The sequence below is a fragment of the Pan troglodytes genome, chromosome 1, assembly GCF_028858775.2.
Source record: "Pan troglodytes isolate AG18354 chromosome 1, NHGRI_mPanTro3-v2.0_pri, whole genome shotgun sequence".
NCBI classification, from domain to species: domain Eukaryota; kingdom Metazoa; phylum Chordata; class Mammalia; order Primates; family Hominidae; genus Pan; species Pan troglodytes.
In genome coordinates this window covers 224,150,229-224,167,432 of record NC_072398.2, presented here as the reverse complement: position 1 = coordinate 224,167,432, position 17,204 = coordinate 224,150,229, and the positions used below count along the sequence as shown (strand labels likewise).

The window sequence follows — 17,204 nt, the reverse complement described above, 5'->3', positions numbered from 1 at the left end:
ATATCTAACTGTTCCTGCCATTTGTTCAAAGGATTAATCTTTCCCCCATTAAATTGCCATGATGCCTTTGTTGAAAATAACTTGACCATATACGTGTGGGTGTATTTCTGGACTCTCTTTTCTGTTCCACTGATCTGTATGGCTAGCTTTAGGCCAATACCACACTCTTGAGTAATGTAACTTTCAAGTAAGTCTTGAAGCCTGGTGAAGTAAGTCCTTTAACTTAATTCTTCTTTTCAAAATGATTTTGAATATTCTAGGTCCTTTGTCCATATAAATTATAGACTCCATTTCTCAGTTTCTACAAAAAAGTCTTGTGGTGTTTGGATTGAAATTGTGTTGAATCTATAGATGATCAGTATGTGAATAATTATCTTCCTGATGATATTGAGTGTTTTGATCCACAAGTACGATTTCTCTATGTAGGTCTTTAATTCTTCTCAGCAGTGTTTTATAGTTTTCAGCCTACAACTCTTACATATATTTTGCTAAATTTATCTCTAAGGATTTTATAATTGTTGATGCTACTGAAAATGGCATTTAAAATTTGCAATTTGCAATTGTTCGTTGTTAGCATATAGAAATTTAATCAAATTGTGTATTTTTAACTTGTATTTTGCAGTCTTGCTAAACTCATTGATTAGTTTTAGTAGCTCTTTTTAGATTCTGCAGGACTTTTCTACGTAGTCTTTATTATCTGCAAATATAATTTTACTTCTTTTTTTCCATCTGTATGTCTTTATTTATTTGTCTTGCCTCATTGAACTGGCTAGGACCCACAGTGAAGTGTTTAACAGAAATAGGAAAATAGACACTTGCCTGGTTCACAGTCTTAAGGGGAAAGCAGTCAGTGTTTCACCATTAAGTATGATGTTAAGTATAAGTTTTCCTTCAATGCCCTTATCAGATTGAGGAAGTTCACTTCTATTGCTGCTCCACTGAGTTGCCCTTTCTGCATCTGTTGAGATAATCATGTGGTTTTCCTCCCTTATTCTATTAATATGCTGAATTACATCAGTTTTCTGATAATAAATTAACCTTGCATTTGGTCTTGCTCTTTTATCCTTTTTTATATGTTGTTGGATTATCTTCCTAATATTTTGTTACGCATTATTGCATCTCTGTGCAGAATATTGGTCCATTTACTTTCTTTACTTGTAATGTCTTTGTCTGGTTTTGGTATCAGAGTAATTCTGGCCTCAAAAAATGAGCTAGGAACTATTCTTTGCTATTCTGTTTTCTGGAAGAGTTTGTGTTGAACTGATATTATTTTTTCTTTGTATGTTTGGTAGAATTTACCAGTGAATCTTTCTGGGCCTGGAGTTTTCTTGGTGAGGAGGATTTTAACCAGAAATTTAAATATTTTAATAGATATGGGTCTAATCAGGTTATCAGTTTCTTAGTGATCTTTGGTAATTTGTATCTTTCAAGAAATGTATCTATTTTATCTAATTTGTTGAATATATTGGCATAAAGTTTTTAATATTCCCTTTTCCTTTTAATGTCTGTAGGTTTTATAGTAATGTGCCCCTCTTATTGCTGGTATTAATATTTTTCCTGATCAATCTGACTGTATGTTTATCAATTTTAATAACTTTTCAAAGAACTTTGGATCTCATTGGGGTTTTTTTTCCTATTGTTTTTTGGTTTTCTATTTTATTGATTTATGCTCTTTTTTTTTTTTTTTTTCCTGAGACGGAGTCTGGCACTGTCACCTGGGCTGGAGTGCAGTGGCACGATATCGGCTCACTGCAACCTCCACCTCCCAGGATCAAGCGATTCTCCTGCCTTAGCCTCCCGAGTAGCTGGGATTACGGGTGCCCGCCACCACACCCAGTTGATTTTTTGTATTTTTAGTAGAGACGGGGTTTCACCATGTTGGCCAGGCTGGTCTTGAACTCCTGATCTCATGATTCGCCCGCCTTGGCCTTCCAAAGTGCTGGGATTACAAGCATCATCCACCGTGTCCAGCCTATGCTCTAATTTTTATTACTTCTTTTCTCTTTACTTTGGATTTTATTTTTTTTTCTTATTTCTTAAGGTAGAAGCTTACTTGTTAGATCTTTGAATTGAGATTTTCCCCCCCAATATAAACATTTAATGCTATTGAATGCTCTAACCATTGCATCCCTCAAATTTTTTTTTTTTTTTTTTTTTGGAACCAAGGTCTCCCTCTGTTGCCCAGGCTGGAGTGCAGTGGCATGATCCCAGCTCACTGCACCCTCAAACTTCTGGGTTCAACAATCCTCTGGCCTCAGCTTCCTGAGTAGCTGGAACTGCAGGCATATGCCAGTGTACCTGGCCAGTCTAAAATATTTCTAATTTCACTTGTATTTTCTTCTTTGATCTTTTGGTTGTTTTAGAAAGGCTTAATTTCCTAATATTTGGAGATTTTTTAAGATATTTTTATTTTATTTCTAATTTAAATGCAGTCAGAGAACATTCTTTTGTATTTTTTAAATTTACCAAGACATTGTGTAATGATCTGGAATTTGGTCCATCATGATAAATGTTTCATGTGCATTTGAAAAGAATATGCTTTCTGCTGTTGTTGAGTCATGTGTTCTGTAAATGTAAATTAGATCAAGTTGGTTGATAATGTTGATCCAACCTTTTCTAACTGATTTTCTATCTGTTTTATAAGTTATTATGATACGGCTTATATGTCCAGCTATAAATGTGAATTTCTCTATTTTTTCTTATAGTGCAGTGAGTTTTTGCTTCATGTATTTTGAAGCTCTTTTATTAGGTGCATATACACTTAAGATTATTATATCCTCTTGATGAATTGCTCTCTTTATCCTGAAATATGTCTTGCTTTGAAGTCTGCTTTGTCTGATATCAGTGTATCCAGTCCAGCTTTATTTGGTTAGTGTTTACATGGTAAATTTTTTTCATCTTTTTACTTTCAACTTATCTGTGTCTTTATATTTAAAGTAAGTTTCTCGTAACCACCATATAGTTGGGTATTGCTTTTTATTCATGTGACAGTCTCAGCCTTTTAACTGCAATGCTTGCTTAGATTATTTACATTTAATGTGAATATTGATATGGTTAGGTTTAAGTTAAATCTTTCATCTTGCTACTAATTTTCTGTTTGTCTCATCTGCCCTTTCTTTTTTTCCTCCTACCCTCCTCCTTTCGGGTTAATTGTGTATTGGCTTCTAAGCATAACTCTTTTTTTTTGTTTTTGCTCTAGGATTAACTTTTTATTTATTTTTATTTTATCTTATTTTTTTCTTTGAGACTGAGTCTCACTCTGTCACCCAGGCTGGAGTGCAGTGGTGCCATCTTGGCTCACTGCACCCTCCACCTCCCAGGTTCAAGCAATTCTCCTGCCTCTACCTCCCAAGTAGCTGGTACTACAGGCGTGCACCACCACGCCTAATTATTTGTATTCTTAGTATAGACGGAGTTTCACCATGTCAGCCAGGCTGAACTCAAACTCCTGACCTCAGGCGATCCGCCCGCCGTGGCCTCCCAAAGTGCTGGCATTACAGGTGTGAGCCACCACGCCCAGCCTGCTCTAGGTTGTACAATGCACATCTTTTACTTATCACAGTTTACCTTCAAATATTATGCCTATTGTATCACTTTATATATTAGAACCTTAAGACGGAGTACTTCCATGTCCCCTTTGTCTTTTGTGCTATTTTTGTCATACATTTTAACGTGTAAAAAAACCCGCAATAACATTGTTACTATTTTTGCTTTAAACAGTAACAACCTCTTAAAGTTGTTTTGTGTGGGTGTTTTGTTTTTGTTGTTGTTTTGACACAAGGTGTCACTCTGTTACCCAGGCTAGAGTGCACTGATGCAGTCATAGCTCACTGTAGCCTCAAACTCCTGGGCTCAAGCAATCCTCCAACCTTAGCCTCCTGAGTGGCTAGGACTACAGGCATGTACCACCACACTCAGCTAATTTTTTATTTTTATGGAGACGGAACCTCACTGTGTTGCCCAGGCTGGTTTCAAACTCTTGGCCTCAAGCAGTCCTCTCATCTTGGCCTCCCAAAGTGCCAGGATTACAGGTGTGAGCCACCACGCCCAACCTAAAGATATTTTTTAATGAGGAAAATTTTTTATTACTTTTTTATTTACATACTTAGTTTTTAAAAAAAATTAAACAAATAGTTTTGTTTTGTGTTTTTAATTCCTTCAAAGTCAGTGAGAAGGTTCTAGAAGGGTCAAATGCAAGATAGGAAAGGAATGATCCATAAGGCTTCATATCAGCCATAAAGGGATGGTCCTTGGGATGAACAGTTTCTGTGTTGTGGCAGGAGGAAGGTGAGGAGGGGGTACATATATCATTAATTGTGTATGTTTGGTATCATAAAGGTGATTAATTTGCTTTCTGATGGCTTCTTTTTTCCTTAAAAAATAGGTGAGATTGAGGCAGGAAATAGGTTGAAAATAGTCATTGCTGGGGGTAGGTTAGTGCATGACCAGAGAACTGTAGCAGGATTCCCAGGTATTTTGATGGTGCATTTGAGGTTGGTGATGATGCGTTTATTGTAGAAACACTGTACCCTGTTATATGTGACTTTCTGTATGTATTTGGCGACTTGGGTTTAGGTAAGAACAAAGTCAATAATTGGCTTTATTGGAGTTGGCATTTTGACAGTTATGAAAAGTCAGAGGGAAAAAGAAGTCTAAGGTATTGCAAGGTGTGTTACTGAATGATGAACTGAGGACTCCACTACAGGAAGACTAAGACGTTATTAACACATTTATAGTTGAAATAATTGAACAAGCCCATGAGAGAGTGAAGCTGAGATGTTAATGATTTTGGAGATGGAGCAGTTATGGGTGATGATAAAGGACAATGTGTGTAGCCTTGAGAGTGATAGCTCATTAGGAATGGAAAAAGAGATCTCAGGAAGACCAAAGGACCAGGAGGCTGTCCACAGGCAGGAGGAAGTTTCCCGGAAATGATGGTTGGGCTGGCTGAGGAGGAGGACTGTCCGAGGCAAGAGTCTGAAGGATGAGAGCCAGTTTGGCAAATCAGTCGAACAGGTCTTTTCTAATTATGTGTTGTTGATTTTTGACAGGAAGCAGCGACAGCAGTATATACCTTACTAGTAGTGTTTATTCTTCTAAAATCTCCCAAAATGGGCAGCAATCTCAGGACGTACAGAAAAAAGAAACATTTCCTAATGTCGCCGAAGAGCCCATCTGGAGAATGATACGGCAGACACCTGAGCGCATTCTCATGACATACCAGGTACCTGAGAGGTAAGAAAGCAATTTAGAAAACCCACTTTTTATATTTTTGTGGTTTCTTTTTTTCTTTTTTTTCTTTTTTGAGACGGAGTCTCGCCCTGTCACCCAGGCTGGAGTGCAGTGGCACGATCTCAGCACACTGCAACCTCCACCTCCTGGGTTCAAGCGATTCTTCTGCCTCAGCCTCCCGAGTAGCTGGAATTATAGATGTGCACCACCATGCCTGTCTAATTTTTGTGTTTTTAGTAGAGACGGGGTTTGTTTGTGACAGAGTCTCACTCTGTCGCCCAGGCTGGAGTGCCGTGGTGCCATCTCGGCTCACTACAACCTCCACCTCCCAGGTTCAAGATTCTCCTGCCTCAGCCTCCCAAGTAGTTGGGATTACAGGTATGCACCACCACACCAAGCTAGTTTTTTTGTATTTTTAGTAGAGGTGGAATTTCCTCATGTTGGCCAGGTTGATCTTGAACTCCTGGCCTCAGGTGATCTGCCCACCTCGGCCTCCCAAAGTGCTGCGATTACAGGCGTGAGCCACTGCACCCGGCCTATGGTTTCTTAATGTGTTTTTAAAGACAAAATAATTATTGAATGTTTTATAAATTCCCTTTGAGAAATGTATCTTCAAATTTATTCATTTGAAGTCAAGTGATGAATGATTTCTTAAAATAAGGGTGGCAGTGGTAATGTCACCTCTATTCAGATCCAGACTAAACAGGTCTTACACATCATGAGACAAAGAAACAAAGTCTGTGCTTTCCAAGATGGCACACAAGTACAGGAACTTTTTGTTTTAGACTCTTGATTTTTTTGCCCCTTCTAAAAAGAGCTAAGGGAAATCTCTTTCTTCCATACACCTCATTAAAACATCATATAGATATTTTCCACCAAGAAAAAAGCCTTTACCAACTTGACAAGGAAATGATCTAGTTATTTTTTTAATGTATGCCTCATGTGTTAGAAAATGTAAGGTGTATTACCAACCAAGAAGAAGTGCTATTCCTAGATGACAGGAAAAGAACCCTGTGTCTTATTCAGGACTATTAAGATTCTGTTTGTTTGTTTTCAGGGTTAAAGAAGTTGTACTAAAAGAAGACCTGGAAAAGCTAGAAAGTATGAGGCAGCAGCAGCCCCAGTTTTCTCATGGGCAAAAGGAGGAGCTGGCTAAGGTGTATAATTGGATTCAAAGCCAGACTGTCACTCAAGAAATCGACATTCAAGTAAGCACAGTAATAATGGCTGTCATATACTCATGTATTTTGGCCAGGTAGTGCTTTTAATATAGGTCGTGTTCTTGCATGATCCCACTAAAAACTTTAATCCTCACAGTTTACCTCTATGGTAGGTGTTATTATTCCCTCTTTACCAATAAGCAACAAGCAGGTTATACACATGTGAAATAATTAATACAAGGCCATGCAGTTCATTGGGTTTTGAATACAGGTCTTTTTGCCTCCAGGTGTATTTTTCTTCTACCAGTTGGAATGTTAGGGTACGATAAAGAGTAAAAACACCTGCTTTGATGTGTGATTGACTGCATTTGATAGGTCATTTGTTATGTATTTCAAATATGTTGTCTGCATTGTTTGAAAAGAGTTAAAAAAAGATGTAAGATTCACACCAGAGGTAGTATTCATACTAAGCAGAAACTTTAATGGGACCTAAGTGTCTTTTTGCTGTTATGAGTTCTTCTCAATGAGATTATTTGTGAATAGCGTGAACAGTAAAGCTTTGATTTACCAATGGTCCCAACCAGTGTTGGTGGCAGCTGTGGTAATGGTAGTGATGGTTGTACTAGTAGTGAAATCTTTATTCCCGCAAGTATCAAGATATGGGAGGTTGAAGAGTCAAGTTAATAACAAGTAGGCCTAGTCCAGTGGCTCACGTCTGTAATCCCAGCACTTTGGGAGGCCAAGGTGAGAGGATCAGGAGTTGGAGACCACGCTGGGCAGCATAGCCAAACCTCATCTCTAATAAAAATCAAAACAATTAGCCAGGTGTGGTGGCGTGCACCTATAGTCCCAACTACTCAGGAGGTTGAGGCAGGAGGATTGCTTGAGCCTGGGAAATTGAGGCTACAGTGAGCTATGATCTCGCCAGTGCATTCCAGCCAGTCTCAAAAAAGACAAATAATTCGTGTGTGTGTGTGTAAAAATATTTTTAAAAAAGAGAGTAAAGTTAGGTGTTAAAGTATGATATTAAGGCTTATGAAGTAAGCAAGACAATGAAATCCTACTACGCCCTCTTTTTAAAAATTAACATTTTTATTGTGGTATAATACACATAACATGGAATTTACCTTCTGAACTATTTTTATGTATATAATTCAAGAATATTAAATATTTTCACGTTATGCAACCATCACCACCATCCATCTCCAGAACTCTCTTCATTTTGCAAAACTGAAACTCTGTACCCATTTAACAATAACTTCCCCATTCCTCCTTCTCCCAACCCTTTGCAACCACTGGTCTACTTTCTCTTTTTTCTTTTTTTTTGAGACAAAGTTTTGCTCTCTTGCCCACGCTGGAGTGCAGTGGTGTGATCTTGGCTCACTGCAACCTCTGCCTCCCGGGTTCAAGTGATTCTCCTGCCTCAGCCTCCAGAGTAGGTGGGATTGCAGGCGCACACCACCATGCCCAGCTAATTTTTGTAGAAATGGGGTTTCCCCATGTTGGCCAGGCTGGTCTCAAACTCCTGACCTCAAGTAATCTGCCCGCCTCAGCCTCTCAAAGTGCTGGGATTACAGGCAAGAGCCATATGAATTTGACTACTCTGCACACCTCATATGAGTGGAATCATACATTATTTGTCTTGGTGTGACTGACTTATAGACGTACCTACTCTCTTGGTTACTATCTGCATGTAGTAACTTTTTACATCCTTTCACTTTCAACCTATCTGTATCTAGATCTAAAGTGAGTAGGCAGCATATATCTGAATAGTGCCTTTCAAAATCGGTTCAGTCAATCTCTGTCTTTTGATTGGAGAATTTAGCCCATTTACATTTAAAGTAATTACTGGTAAAGAAGGACTTACTTGTGGCATTTTGCTATTTGTTTTCTATGTGCCGTAAAGATTTTTTTTCCCTCATTTCCTGCATTACTGTCATCTTTTGTGTTTAGTTGGTTTTTTGAAGTGAAATGTAATGCCCTGCTCATTTCCTGTTGTGTATATTGTGTAGCTGTTTTCATTGCAATAACCATGGGGATTACGTTTAGCATTCTAACATATCACTCCAGTGTGTAATTTATACCATCTTAACTTTGATAACCTACAAAAACTCGCTTCTATAGAGCTCCATCTCCATCTTCTTTCAGTTACTGAAGTTATGAAATTAGGTTTTTATACATTGTGTCTCCAAAAACATAATTATTTTTATGCATTAATCTATTAAATAATATAGAAAGCAAAATATGAGATTACAAATCAAAGTTAAAATAATACTGGATTTTATAGACTACTAGTTTTCTTTGAATGTATTAGTTTCTTAAATCATGTAGAAAACAAAAAGTGGAATTGCACATCGTCGTTGCAATCATAATATTTACCTTCACTGAGATCTCTATTTCTTCACACAGCTTCAGGTTACTGTCAGTGTCCTTTCATTTCAACCCTGCAGGACTCCTGTTAGCATTTCTTGGATGGTAGGTCTAGTGGTATCAAACTCCCTGGCTTTTGTTTGTCTGGGAATGTCTTCACTTCTCCCTTACTTTTGGCCAAAGGATTTCTTAGTTGACAGTTTTTTTTCTTTAAGCACTTTGAATACACTGGGACACTGCCCTCTGGCCTCCACAGTTTCTGATGAGATATCTGCTGATAATCTTATCAAGAATCTCCTGCATGTGTGAGTTGCTTCTCCCTTGCTGCTTTTAAGATTATCTTTGTCTTTGACTGCACGGTATTTAATTATAGTGTGGATCTCCGAGTTCTGAGTACATCCTAGTTGGAGTTCATTTAGCCTCTTGGACTTTTACATTCATGTTTTTCATCAAACTTGGGGAGTTTTCAGCCATTATTTTTTCGAATAATCTTTCTGCCTCTTTCTCTTTTTCTTCCTCTGGGGCCCCTGTAGTGCTTATGTTGGTCCACTCGATGGTTTCCCACATGTCCTCCAGGCTCTGTTGACTTTTCTTCAGTCTTTTCTTTCTGTTCGTCGGACTTGACAATTTCAATTGTCCGGTCTTCATACGTGTATTCTTTCTTCTGCCTGCTTAGATCGGCTTTTGAATCCCTCTAGTGAATTTTTCATTTCAGTTTTGTACTTTTTATTTATGGAATTTCTTTCTGGCTTCTTTTTAGGTTTACTATCTCTTTATTGATATTTACATTGTTTGTACATTGTTTTCTTGATTTTGCTCCATGTCTTTCTTTAATTCTTTCATCATCTTTTTCTTTTTTTTTTTTTTTAGACAAGGTCTCACTCTGTCACCCAGGCTGGAGTGCAGTGGCATGATCATGGCTCACTGCAGCCTCAGTCTCCTGGGCTCAAGCAATCCTCCCACCTCAGCCTCCCGAGTAGCTAGCACACACCACCATGCCCAGCTAATTTTTTAATTTTCGTAGAGATGGAGTTTTGCCACGTTGCCCAGGCTGGTCTTGAACTCTTGAGCTCAAGCAGTCCACCTGCCTCAGCCACCCAAAGTGCTAGGATTATAGGTATGAGCCACCGCACCCAGCTTTTTCTTTTTCTTTCTTTTTTTTAAGACAGTCATCCAGGCTGGAGTGCAGTGGTATGATCACAGTTCACTGCAGCCTCTACCTCCTGGTCCCAAGTGATCCTCTCAAGTAGCTGGGACTGCAAGTATGTACCACCAAGCCTGGCTAATTTTTTTTTTTTTTTCCCAGAGATGGAGCCTCACTCTGTTGCCCAGGCTGGTCTTGAACTCCTGGGCTCAAGCCATCCACCTGCCTCAGCCTTCCAAAGTGCTGGGATTACAGGCGTGAGCCACTGTGCCCTACCAGTTCTTTGATCATCTTTCAGTTGTTTTAAAATCTTTGTCTCGCAATTCTTTCATCTGGTCTTTCTCAGAGACTTTTGCTATTGGTTTATTTTTTCCCTTTGAATGGCCTGTACCAAGGGTGTCCAATCTTTTGGCTTCCCTGGGCCACATTGTAAGAAGAAGAATTGTCTTGGGCCACACATGAAGTATACTAACACTAACAATAGTTAATGAGCTAAAAAATAATAAATCACTAAAAAAAACTCAAAATGTTTTAAGAAAGTTTACGAATTTGTGTTGGGCCACATTCAAAGCCATCCTGGGCCGCATGTGGCCCATGGGCAGGAAGGGGGTCGCACAAGCTGGGGCTGTACTTTGGCGTTTCTTTGTATGCCTTAATGATTTTTTTTTTTTTTTTTTGGTTGAAAACTAGACATTTGAATCTAATAACATAGTAATTCTGGAAACCAGATTCTCCCCTTTCCCAGGGCTTATTGATTCTTGTTTTATGATTGTTGGAAGACGGGGTCCTTATTGCCCACTCTGACTCCCACAAGCTGTGTGCAGGCTGCTCCAGGAATACGTGCCTTGTCCAAGGTCAGGGATGGGTAGTTGCTGCTGTGCTTCAAGCTGAAATTGACCACAGGCAACCACAGCTTACCGTCTAAGCATTTCCTAGAAAGTTGCAGGCGTTCAGATAGACTCGAGTTCCAAATAGTTACGTCGGACTGATTTTGTCAGTCCAGTTGTTGTCTAGGTGAGGAGACAGAGTCCTAGTCTTCCTACTCTGCCATCTTCCCAGAATAATCTCCCCATCTCCATTTTCAAAGAAAAGAATGAGTGTCTGTCATGTAAGAATGGCTGGGTAGGGTCTCACCAAAAAGCAGGAGCTGGGCTGGTTATTGTAAGTGTCTTTGTTTTTTTCAGTGTTGTTCTGGTTGTAAATAGACAGGTATATGAAAAATGAGCCCCACAGCAATTTAAACAAAAGCACAGTCCTTTCACCACTTAGTAATGGGGATGTTTTGTGCAAGCGTCCTAGAGTGTACTCACACAAACCTCAGTGGAGTAGCTTGCTACAATCACTCCTAGGCCCTGTGGGACAGCCTTTTGATCCTAGGCTACAAACCTGTACAGCTGTTACTGTCCTGAATACTGTAGGCCATTGTAACACAGTGTTACTTGTGTATCTAAACATAGAAAAGGTACCATAAAAATGTGGTAGGATAATCTTACAAGACCACCGTCATCTATGCAGTCTGTTTTTGACCGAAACGTCATGTGGCACATGACTGTATTTAAACAATTTGTCATTTGCCTTTTAATAATAAAGAATGAGGCCGGGCGCGGTGTCTACTACCTGTAATCCCAGCAGTTTGGGAGGCCAAGGTGGGTGGATCACGAGGTCAGGGGTTCAAGACCAGCCTGGCCAACATAATGAAACCCTATCTCTACTAAAAAACAAAAATTAGCTGGGCGCGGTGGTGGGCACCTGTGGTCCCAGCTACTTGGGAGGCTGAGGCAAGAGAACCGCTTGAACCTGGGAGGCGGAGGTTGCAGTGAGCTGAGATCGCACCACTGCACTCCAGCCTGGGTGACACCGCAAGACTCTGTCTCAAAAAAAAATAAAAATAGTTATAATAATAATAAAGAATGAACTATAATGAAATATTTTCAGACATGAATAAGTTGGGGAGTTAGAAACATGTGACCAGCCTTTTACTGTTTTAAAACTCTAGGTGACATTGACATCAAGTAACTCGGCTGCTTTTGTTCTTTTTTGGAGGCCTGTGTCACTTGTGGAAATGAAGATTCAGTTGATGGTGCGGCCACATCCTGTGGTCAGGTTCTGGTAGAAGACAGCAGTTGAGTGACTGTGAGGATGAACCTTCATACCCTTTCCAAGACGTGTTACACAGACAGACCTTTTTAAGTCCTGGACTTTTAAATGACCATGAAGTTATCATTGAATGTTAAGATTTTTTCTTCTTGATTTTTTAATACACGTAATCTTTTTGAAGCAGACATTGTATACAGAATCTTACTTCTCTTTGTTCCTGATATATTAAAATGGCCAGTTAGGCTCTTTTTGTAGTTGAATTGTCTTCTGAAGAGATTGGATGGCCTCTAAAGAGGTATGTGTATCTTTATTTCAGATGTCACCCAGAGTAAATTATAATTAGAAGTATAGCTAGAATGAGCCCCAAACCTTAGCCTCATTTATTTTGTTCTGTTACATAAGTCATTTTCCCCTTAGAGTGCTTGAAGAAATGCCACCTACAGGTTGTATACTTTTCATAATGGTTTCCATGAATGTAGTACGTTCATACAGGCTTCATTCAACCTGGCGTTCCCTCCATAATTAAGATGAAACATTCCGGTTTTCTCACAACACATTAGCACATACTGTCCATTAGCATATCTGGGATAACCAGGTTTTGGGGGTTGAGTTTTGGCCTTCATCCTTGTAGATCCCTTTCCTATTGATTTCCCACCTTCCAGTGAAATTCTGAAAGTCTTATCTTAAAAATCGATCCGCTTACCATGGTCCTATTCTTGTAAGTTTCAGTTAGCATTTGCATGTGTAATATTAAAATGAAAGAGCTTCTTACTCACCCAGTGCTGTTGCCCTTTTGAGTATTTTTGTTTTTAAAATAATGATTGTAAAATGTTTTACAAGTAATGTAAAAGCTAGTATCATTCTTACATACTTCTGTGTTTAAATTTTCATTCTTACCGAAACAGTTAACTCTTTCTTTCCAATCAATTTATACAAAAGAGGTCACTCCAGCCCTACCACAGGTCTGATTGGCACTGCCTTTTGTTTGCCCTTGAACAGGGCAGTGTTGTGGGGACTGCAAAAGAGAAAACGTCCAGGTGAGCCCAGTTGTCCTTGCCCACAGCTTCCTGCAGGCTCCATCAGTCACCGCTTTCTATGGCGTTTGTAGTTGTGTCTTTTAAGAAGTGAGTGTGATTGTTTACTTGATAAATCAGCTCACTCTCTGGTGCTCTTTAGAGAAGTCCCTGATTCCTTCTTAAACTTGGAATGATACATGAAATTCACACCCCTGCAGATCAGAAAAAACAAATAGAAGAAAATGAAGGTTACAGTAACCTTTTGTCTTTATATAACTTGCAACAAACTAACTTATTTTTTTTTCCTTTTTTTGTTTTTGGTTTTTTATGGTTTTTTAAGGAAAATACTTTTCTTCTTTGAAGTTTTACAGCTTTTTGTAAATGCGTCCTGATAATGATTAGGAAAATCGACCTTTTCATCCATGACGACCATCCTCATAGCTCAGATTTCCTTTCAAAGTAGTGGCTTTCTGGATGGTAATTCCATCTAAGGTGTCAGAACTATTTTCAAATGCTGCCTTTGACAGTTCTTGGAATTTTCTGATATTAAGCAGTTCCATACAAATATTCGTGTTTTATAAATAGCTCTCATAGTCTGCTCCATCTTGATAGTTAAGTGATTTCTGAAGCATTTGTGTGTGTGTTGATCAGGTTGTGTGATATTTTTGCTTGATAAAGAATCAAATTTGAAACAATTAACCAGCCAGTAGATTGTCTGTCAGTGACCTTCTGTAGTAATAAAGTTTTTGCCACTGTAAATAAAAACGGTATCCGTAGCTGTCAGGATCATTGCGCATTCATATATGCTAAGCCTTATGTTCTCTAATAGAAGCCTTTCTTTTCCATTGTTTCTGGATATTTGTATTATCCAAATGTGCTTATTTCTTTGCCTTAGCACACGTTTTATGGAGTACTTGTTATACTAGGTTTGATTTGAAACTGGTGCTTGTCGCAGAACTGTCAGAGCATGAGGAGCGCTCCTCCTGTGGGTGGACGCGTTCACGCACTCCCAGGTTGCACCTGCTGCTGGCGGTGAGCAGGGGGCTCAGCAGCTTGACCGCCGCCCCCCGAGGGGGCTCTCCCCAGCTTAAACTTTGTTGTTTAAATTTGTTAACTTTTTATATTAATGACTATTGAAAGTGGTAATAAAAATTTATATTATAGGCTTCAGTGTTTACATGAATGTTACCCAAAAAGCTGTGTTTTCTTTGGTCAGAGGTCAAGATTTATGAAAAACAAGATGCTGTATGAATGGAAATCATTTTGCAATTGAGTGAAACTTCATTGTAATTCACAGTGTAAATTTAATCCAAACTGAAATTTTGTTTCAACTGAATTTATAATTAACTCTGAATTTGTTTTTAATCATTAGTAATATTTCAATTGGGTATCTTTTTAAGTAAAAACAACAAATAAACTCTGTACATGTAAAACGTGAGAAATTGTCCTGCCCTGTGTCAACAAATCTTTGAATGTGTATTCTGTATCATTTAGAAGTGCTTCTTATGATCTATTGGAGGGGCCCTCATATTAGTTAACCTTGCGTTTCTCAGCCACATTCTGTGTTTGCCTTGGCCAATGTGTCTGAGCACCTACTATGTGGAGGATGAAGATGCAGGCACTTTGAAATGTATTGGCTTATTTAGCCCGTTTACACCTAGTGTTCCATTATTGGAACGCTAAGCTTGTGGGAGCTAGGGTGAACCTGTGTACAAGATCTGACTGTGTAACTGGTGGCAACAAAATCTAGAAATTAAAATAGGGAACAAGATCCTGAAGCCAACAGAGCTTTTTAAAGTTTACACCTTTCAGACCATTTGCACCTTTCTTTTCTATAACAAACCATAATAAGAGCAGGAAGAAAAACAGCTAAGTATACTTTGCGTGTATACTACTCTGACAGGTGCTGGTCTAAGTGCTTGACGTGAATTATTTAATCCTCACAACTGCCCTGTGAAATAAGCATTGTGTTATTGTCATTTTACAGAGAAGTAAACTGAGGCAGGGGGAGTCAAGTAACTGGATCAGAGACTCACAGCTGGTGTGCACTGGGAGTAGGAATCTGACCCTAGAAACCTGATGCAAAGCCCCAATCTGTATGAATCATCACCTGATACACTAAAATGAGTAGGGACTTCAGAATTCTGCAGTGGAATTCCACTTTTAAGTTATCTCTGATACAGGAATAGTTTTATGGTGCCAACATTGTGTTCCAGAGAACTGGTTTAATTTCAACACTGAGAGACACACCACAGTGTTATCATAGCTGTCCTCAATGTTAGCATGTTTCTGAGCTTGCACATTCATTCCAGTTTAAAACATCTCTCCCTTAGATTTGTTCTTGATGTCTTTTTTTTTTTTTTTTTGAGACGGAGCCTCGCTCTGTTGCCAGGCTGGAGGGCAGTGGTGCAATCTCCGCTCACTGCAAGCTCCGCCTCCTGGGTTCATGCCATTCTCCTGCCTCAGCCTCCCGAGTAGCTAGGACTACAAGCCCGCCACCATGCCAGGCTAATTTTTTTGTATTTTTGGTAGAGACGGGGTTTCACCATGTTAGCCAGGATGGTCTCGATCTCCTGACCTCGTGATCCACCCGCCTCAGCCTCCCAAAGTGCTGGGATTGCAAGCGTGAGCCACCGCACCCGGCCAAGTTCTTGATGTCTTTAGGGTAAACTCTCTGAGACCTGTACTCTCTAGGAAACTTGTGATGGTCAGTGACAAGATTGACACAAGTTGCATGTTGCTGTTTGGTTGGTGCAGACCCCTCTGGAATGTGGTGGGATGTCAGAGCTCAATGAGAGAAACAAGTTTCTCATAAACATCCAGGCCTCCCCTATACATGGTTCTGTGTAGAACCACACAGAATTCTCAGGAGTTCACACTGTATATTCTATACATATATAAACCACATTTATACAGATGTATTCACGGAACAGAAGTCAGTACTTACACACATAGTTTTAAAAAATTCGTAAGCCAGGCTCTTTCTTCCACAATCTTAAATCTCGCCTCAGCTTTCTTCTCTCTGTAAGAGACATCAAGGTGTTTTTCCCAGTGTAAGAAACTGTGATCCTTGAGCTCACAGAAACTGAGATCATACAAGTTTCAATGTTAAAAGATTAAAATTGTCAAGTGTTCAGGACTTTGGTCAGCCAAGAGAAAGAATCTCAGCACATGAACTTCCCCCACGAACTTCAGAAACCAAGGAGCATCAGACACTCCCACCCTTCATCTCAGACACCCGTAACTAGAGATTTTTCCAAGCCAAGATACTGCTTTCTTTTTATTTTGTTTTATTTTATTTTTTTATTTTATTTATTTTATTATTTATTTTCAAGACAGTCTTCCTCTGTTGCCCAGGCTGGAGTGCAGTGGTGCAATCTCGGCTCACTGCAAGCTCCACCCCAAAGGTTCAAGCGATTCTCCTGCCTCAGCCTCCTGAGCAGTTGGGACTACAGGCACCCGCCACCATGCCCTGCTAATTTTTGTATTTTTGGTAGAGACAGGGTTTTGTCATGTTGCCCAGGATGATCTCAAACTCCTGGTCTCAAGTGATCCACCCATTTCAGCTTCCCAAAGGGCTAGGATTACAGGCGTGAGCTACTGTGCCTGGCTGTGATTTATTTTTTAAAAGTAATATGTTGTCTTTTTAAAAGGTTGAGAGGACATCATAGCTAAGATAATGTAGTTTATTTAAATGATTTGCCATTTAACAAAAGTTTAACTTTTGTGACTTTTTCTTAGTGTTTGCTTCTGTTCATTCATTAGCTTTGCTTCTGAAATTTCAAAGAATTTTCTAAGGATAAATGGAAGAAAAGAATAATTATAAATTTTCAGGACATGTTTATAGGGAAAATAACCACTCATGATATGTGCAAAACATAGAGGATTTATTTTCCAGGTAATAATGAACAGGGTGTAGTTTGCCTAGTTTTTCTCCACACTGTTTTCAAATCAAGCATTGTGTTATTTTTCATATTCTAAGGTGGGTGTTTCTGAGCTAACAGATGCTTATTTCACTTCAGACACAGTATTTCCAGAAGCAATCAGGAGTCTCACGTTTCTTGTATGGTTTCCAGATTCTGGCCAAAAGATGACTCAGTAAAATGTTAGGATCTTGTCCAGAGAAATCCTGAAACTAAAACAATCCAAACGAACAACAACAACAACAAAAACAGATAAGTTACC

The 17,204-nt window shown here is 39.1% G+C and overlaps 2 protein-coding genes across 32 annotated transcripts in view; one reads left to right on the top strand and one right to left on the bottom strand.

Annotated features, from left to right (window-relative positions):
• Positions 1 to 14,461, top strand: part of PER3 (period circadian regulator 3) — a 60,907-nt gene extending 46,446 nt beyond the window's left edge. For 20 of the 29 annotated variants that reach the window (XR_010155075.1, XM_016953419.3, XM_063805306.1 and 17 more), the window contains 3 exons: positions 5,052 to 5,235; positions 6,290 to 6,440; positions 11,950 to 14,461. Coding sequence is in view for 27 of the 29 variants with exons in the window: in XM_016953419.3 (XP_016808908.2) it covers positions 5,052 to 5,235; positions 6,290 to 6,440; positions 11,950 to 12,033 (419 nt within the window). In the remaining 2 variants the exon portion in view is untranslated. Of the gene's footprint in view, positions 1 to 5,051; positions 5,236 to 6,289; positions 6,441 to 11,902 lie in introns of all 29 variants that reach the window. The other 9 variants (XR_010155076.1, XM_054662381.2, XM_016953356.3 and 6 more) reach the window with 1 other exon arrangement.
• A 2,426-nt stretch (positions 14,462 to 16,887) lies between these two features.
• The window catches only part of UTS2 (urotensin 2), a 64,892-nt gene continuing 64,575 nt past the window's right edge, over positions 16,888 to 17,204 (bottom strand). For all 3 annotated transcript variants that reach the window (XM_063805365.1, XM_063805355.1, XM_063805358.1), the window contains one exon: positions 16,888 to 17,154. In XM_063805365.1, coding sequence (XP_063661435.1) covers positions 17,038 to 17,154 — 117 coding nt within the window. In that variant the 3' untranslated portion in view covers positions 16,888 to 17,037. The remainder of the gene's footprint in view (positions 17,155 to 17,204) is intronic.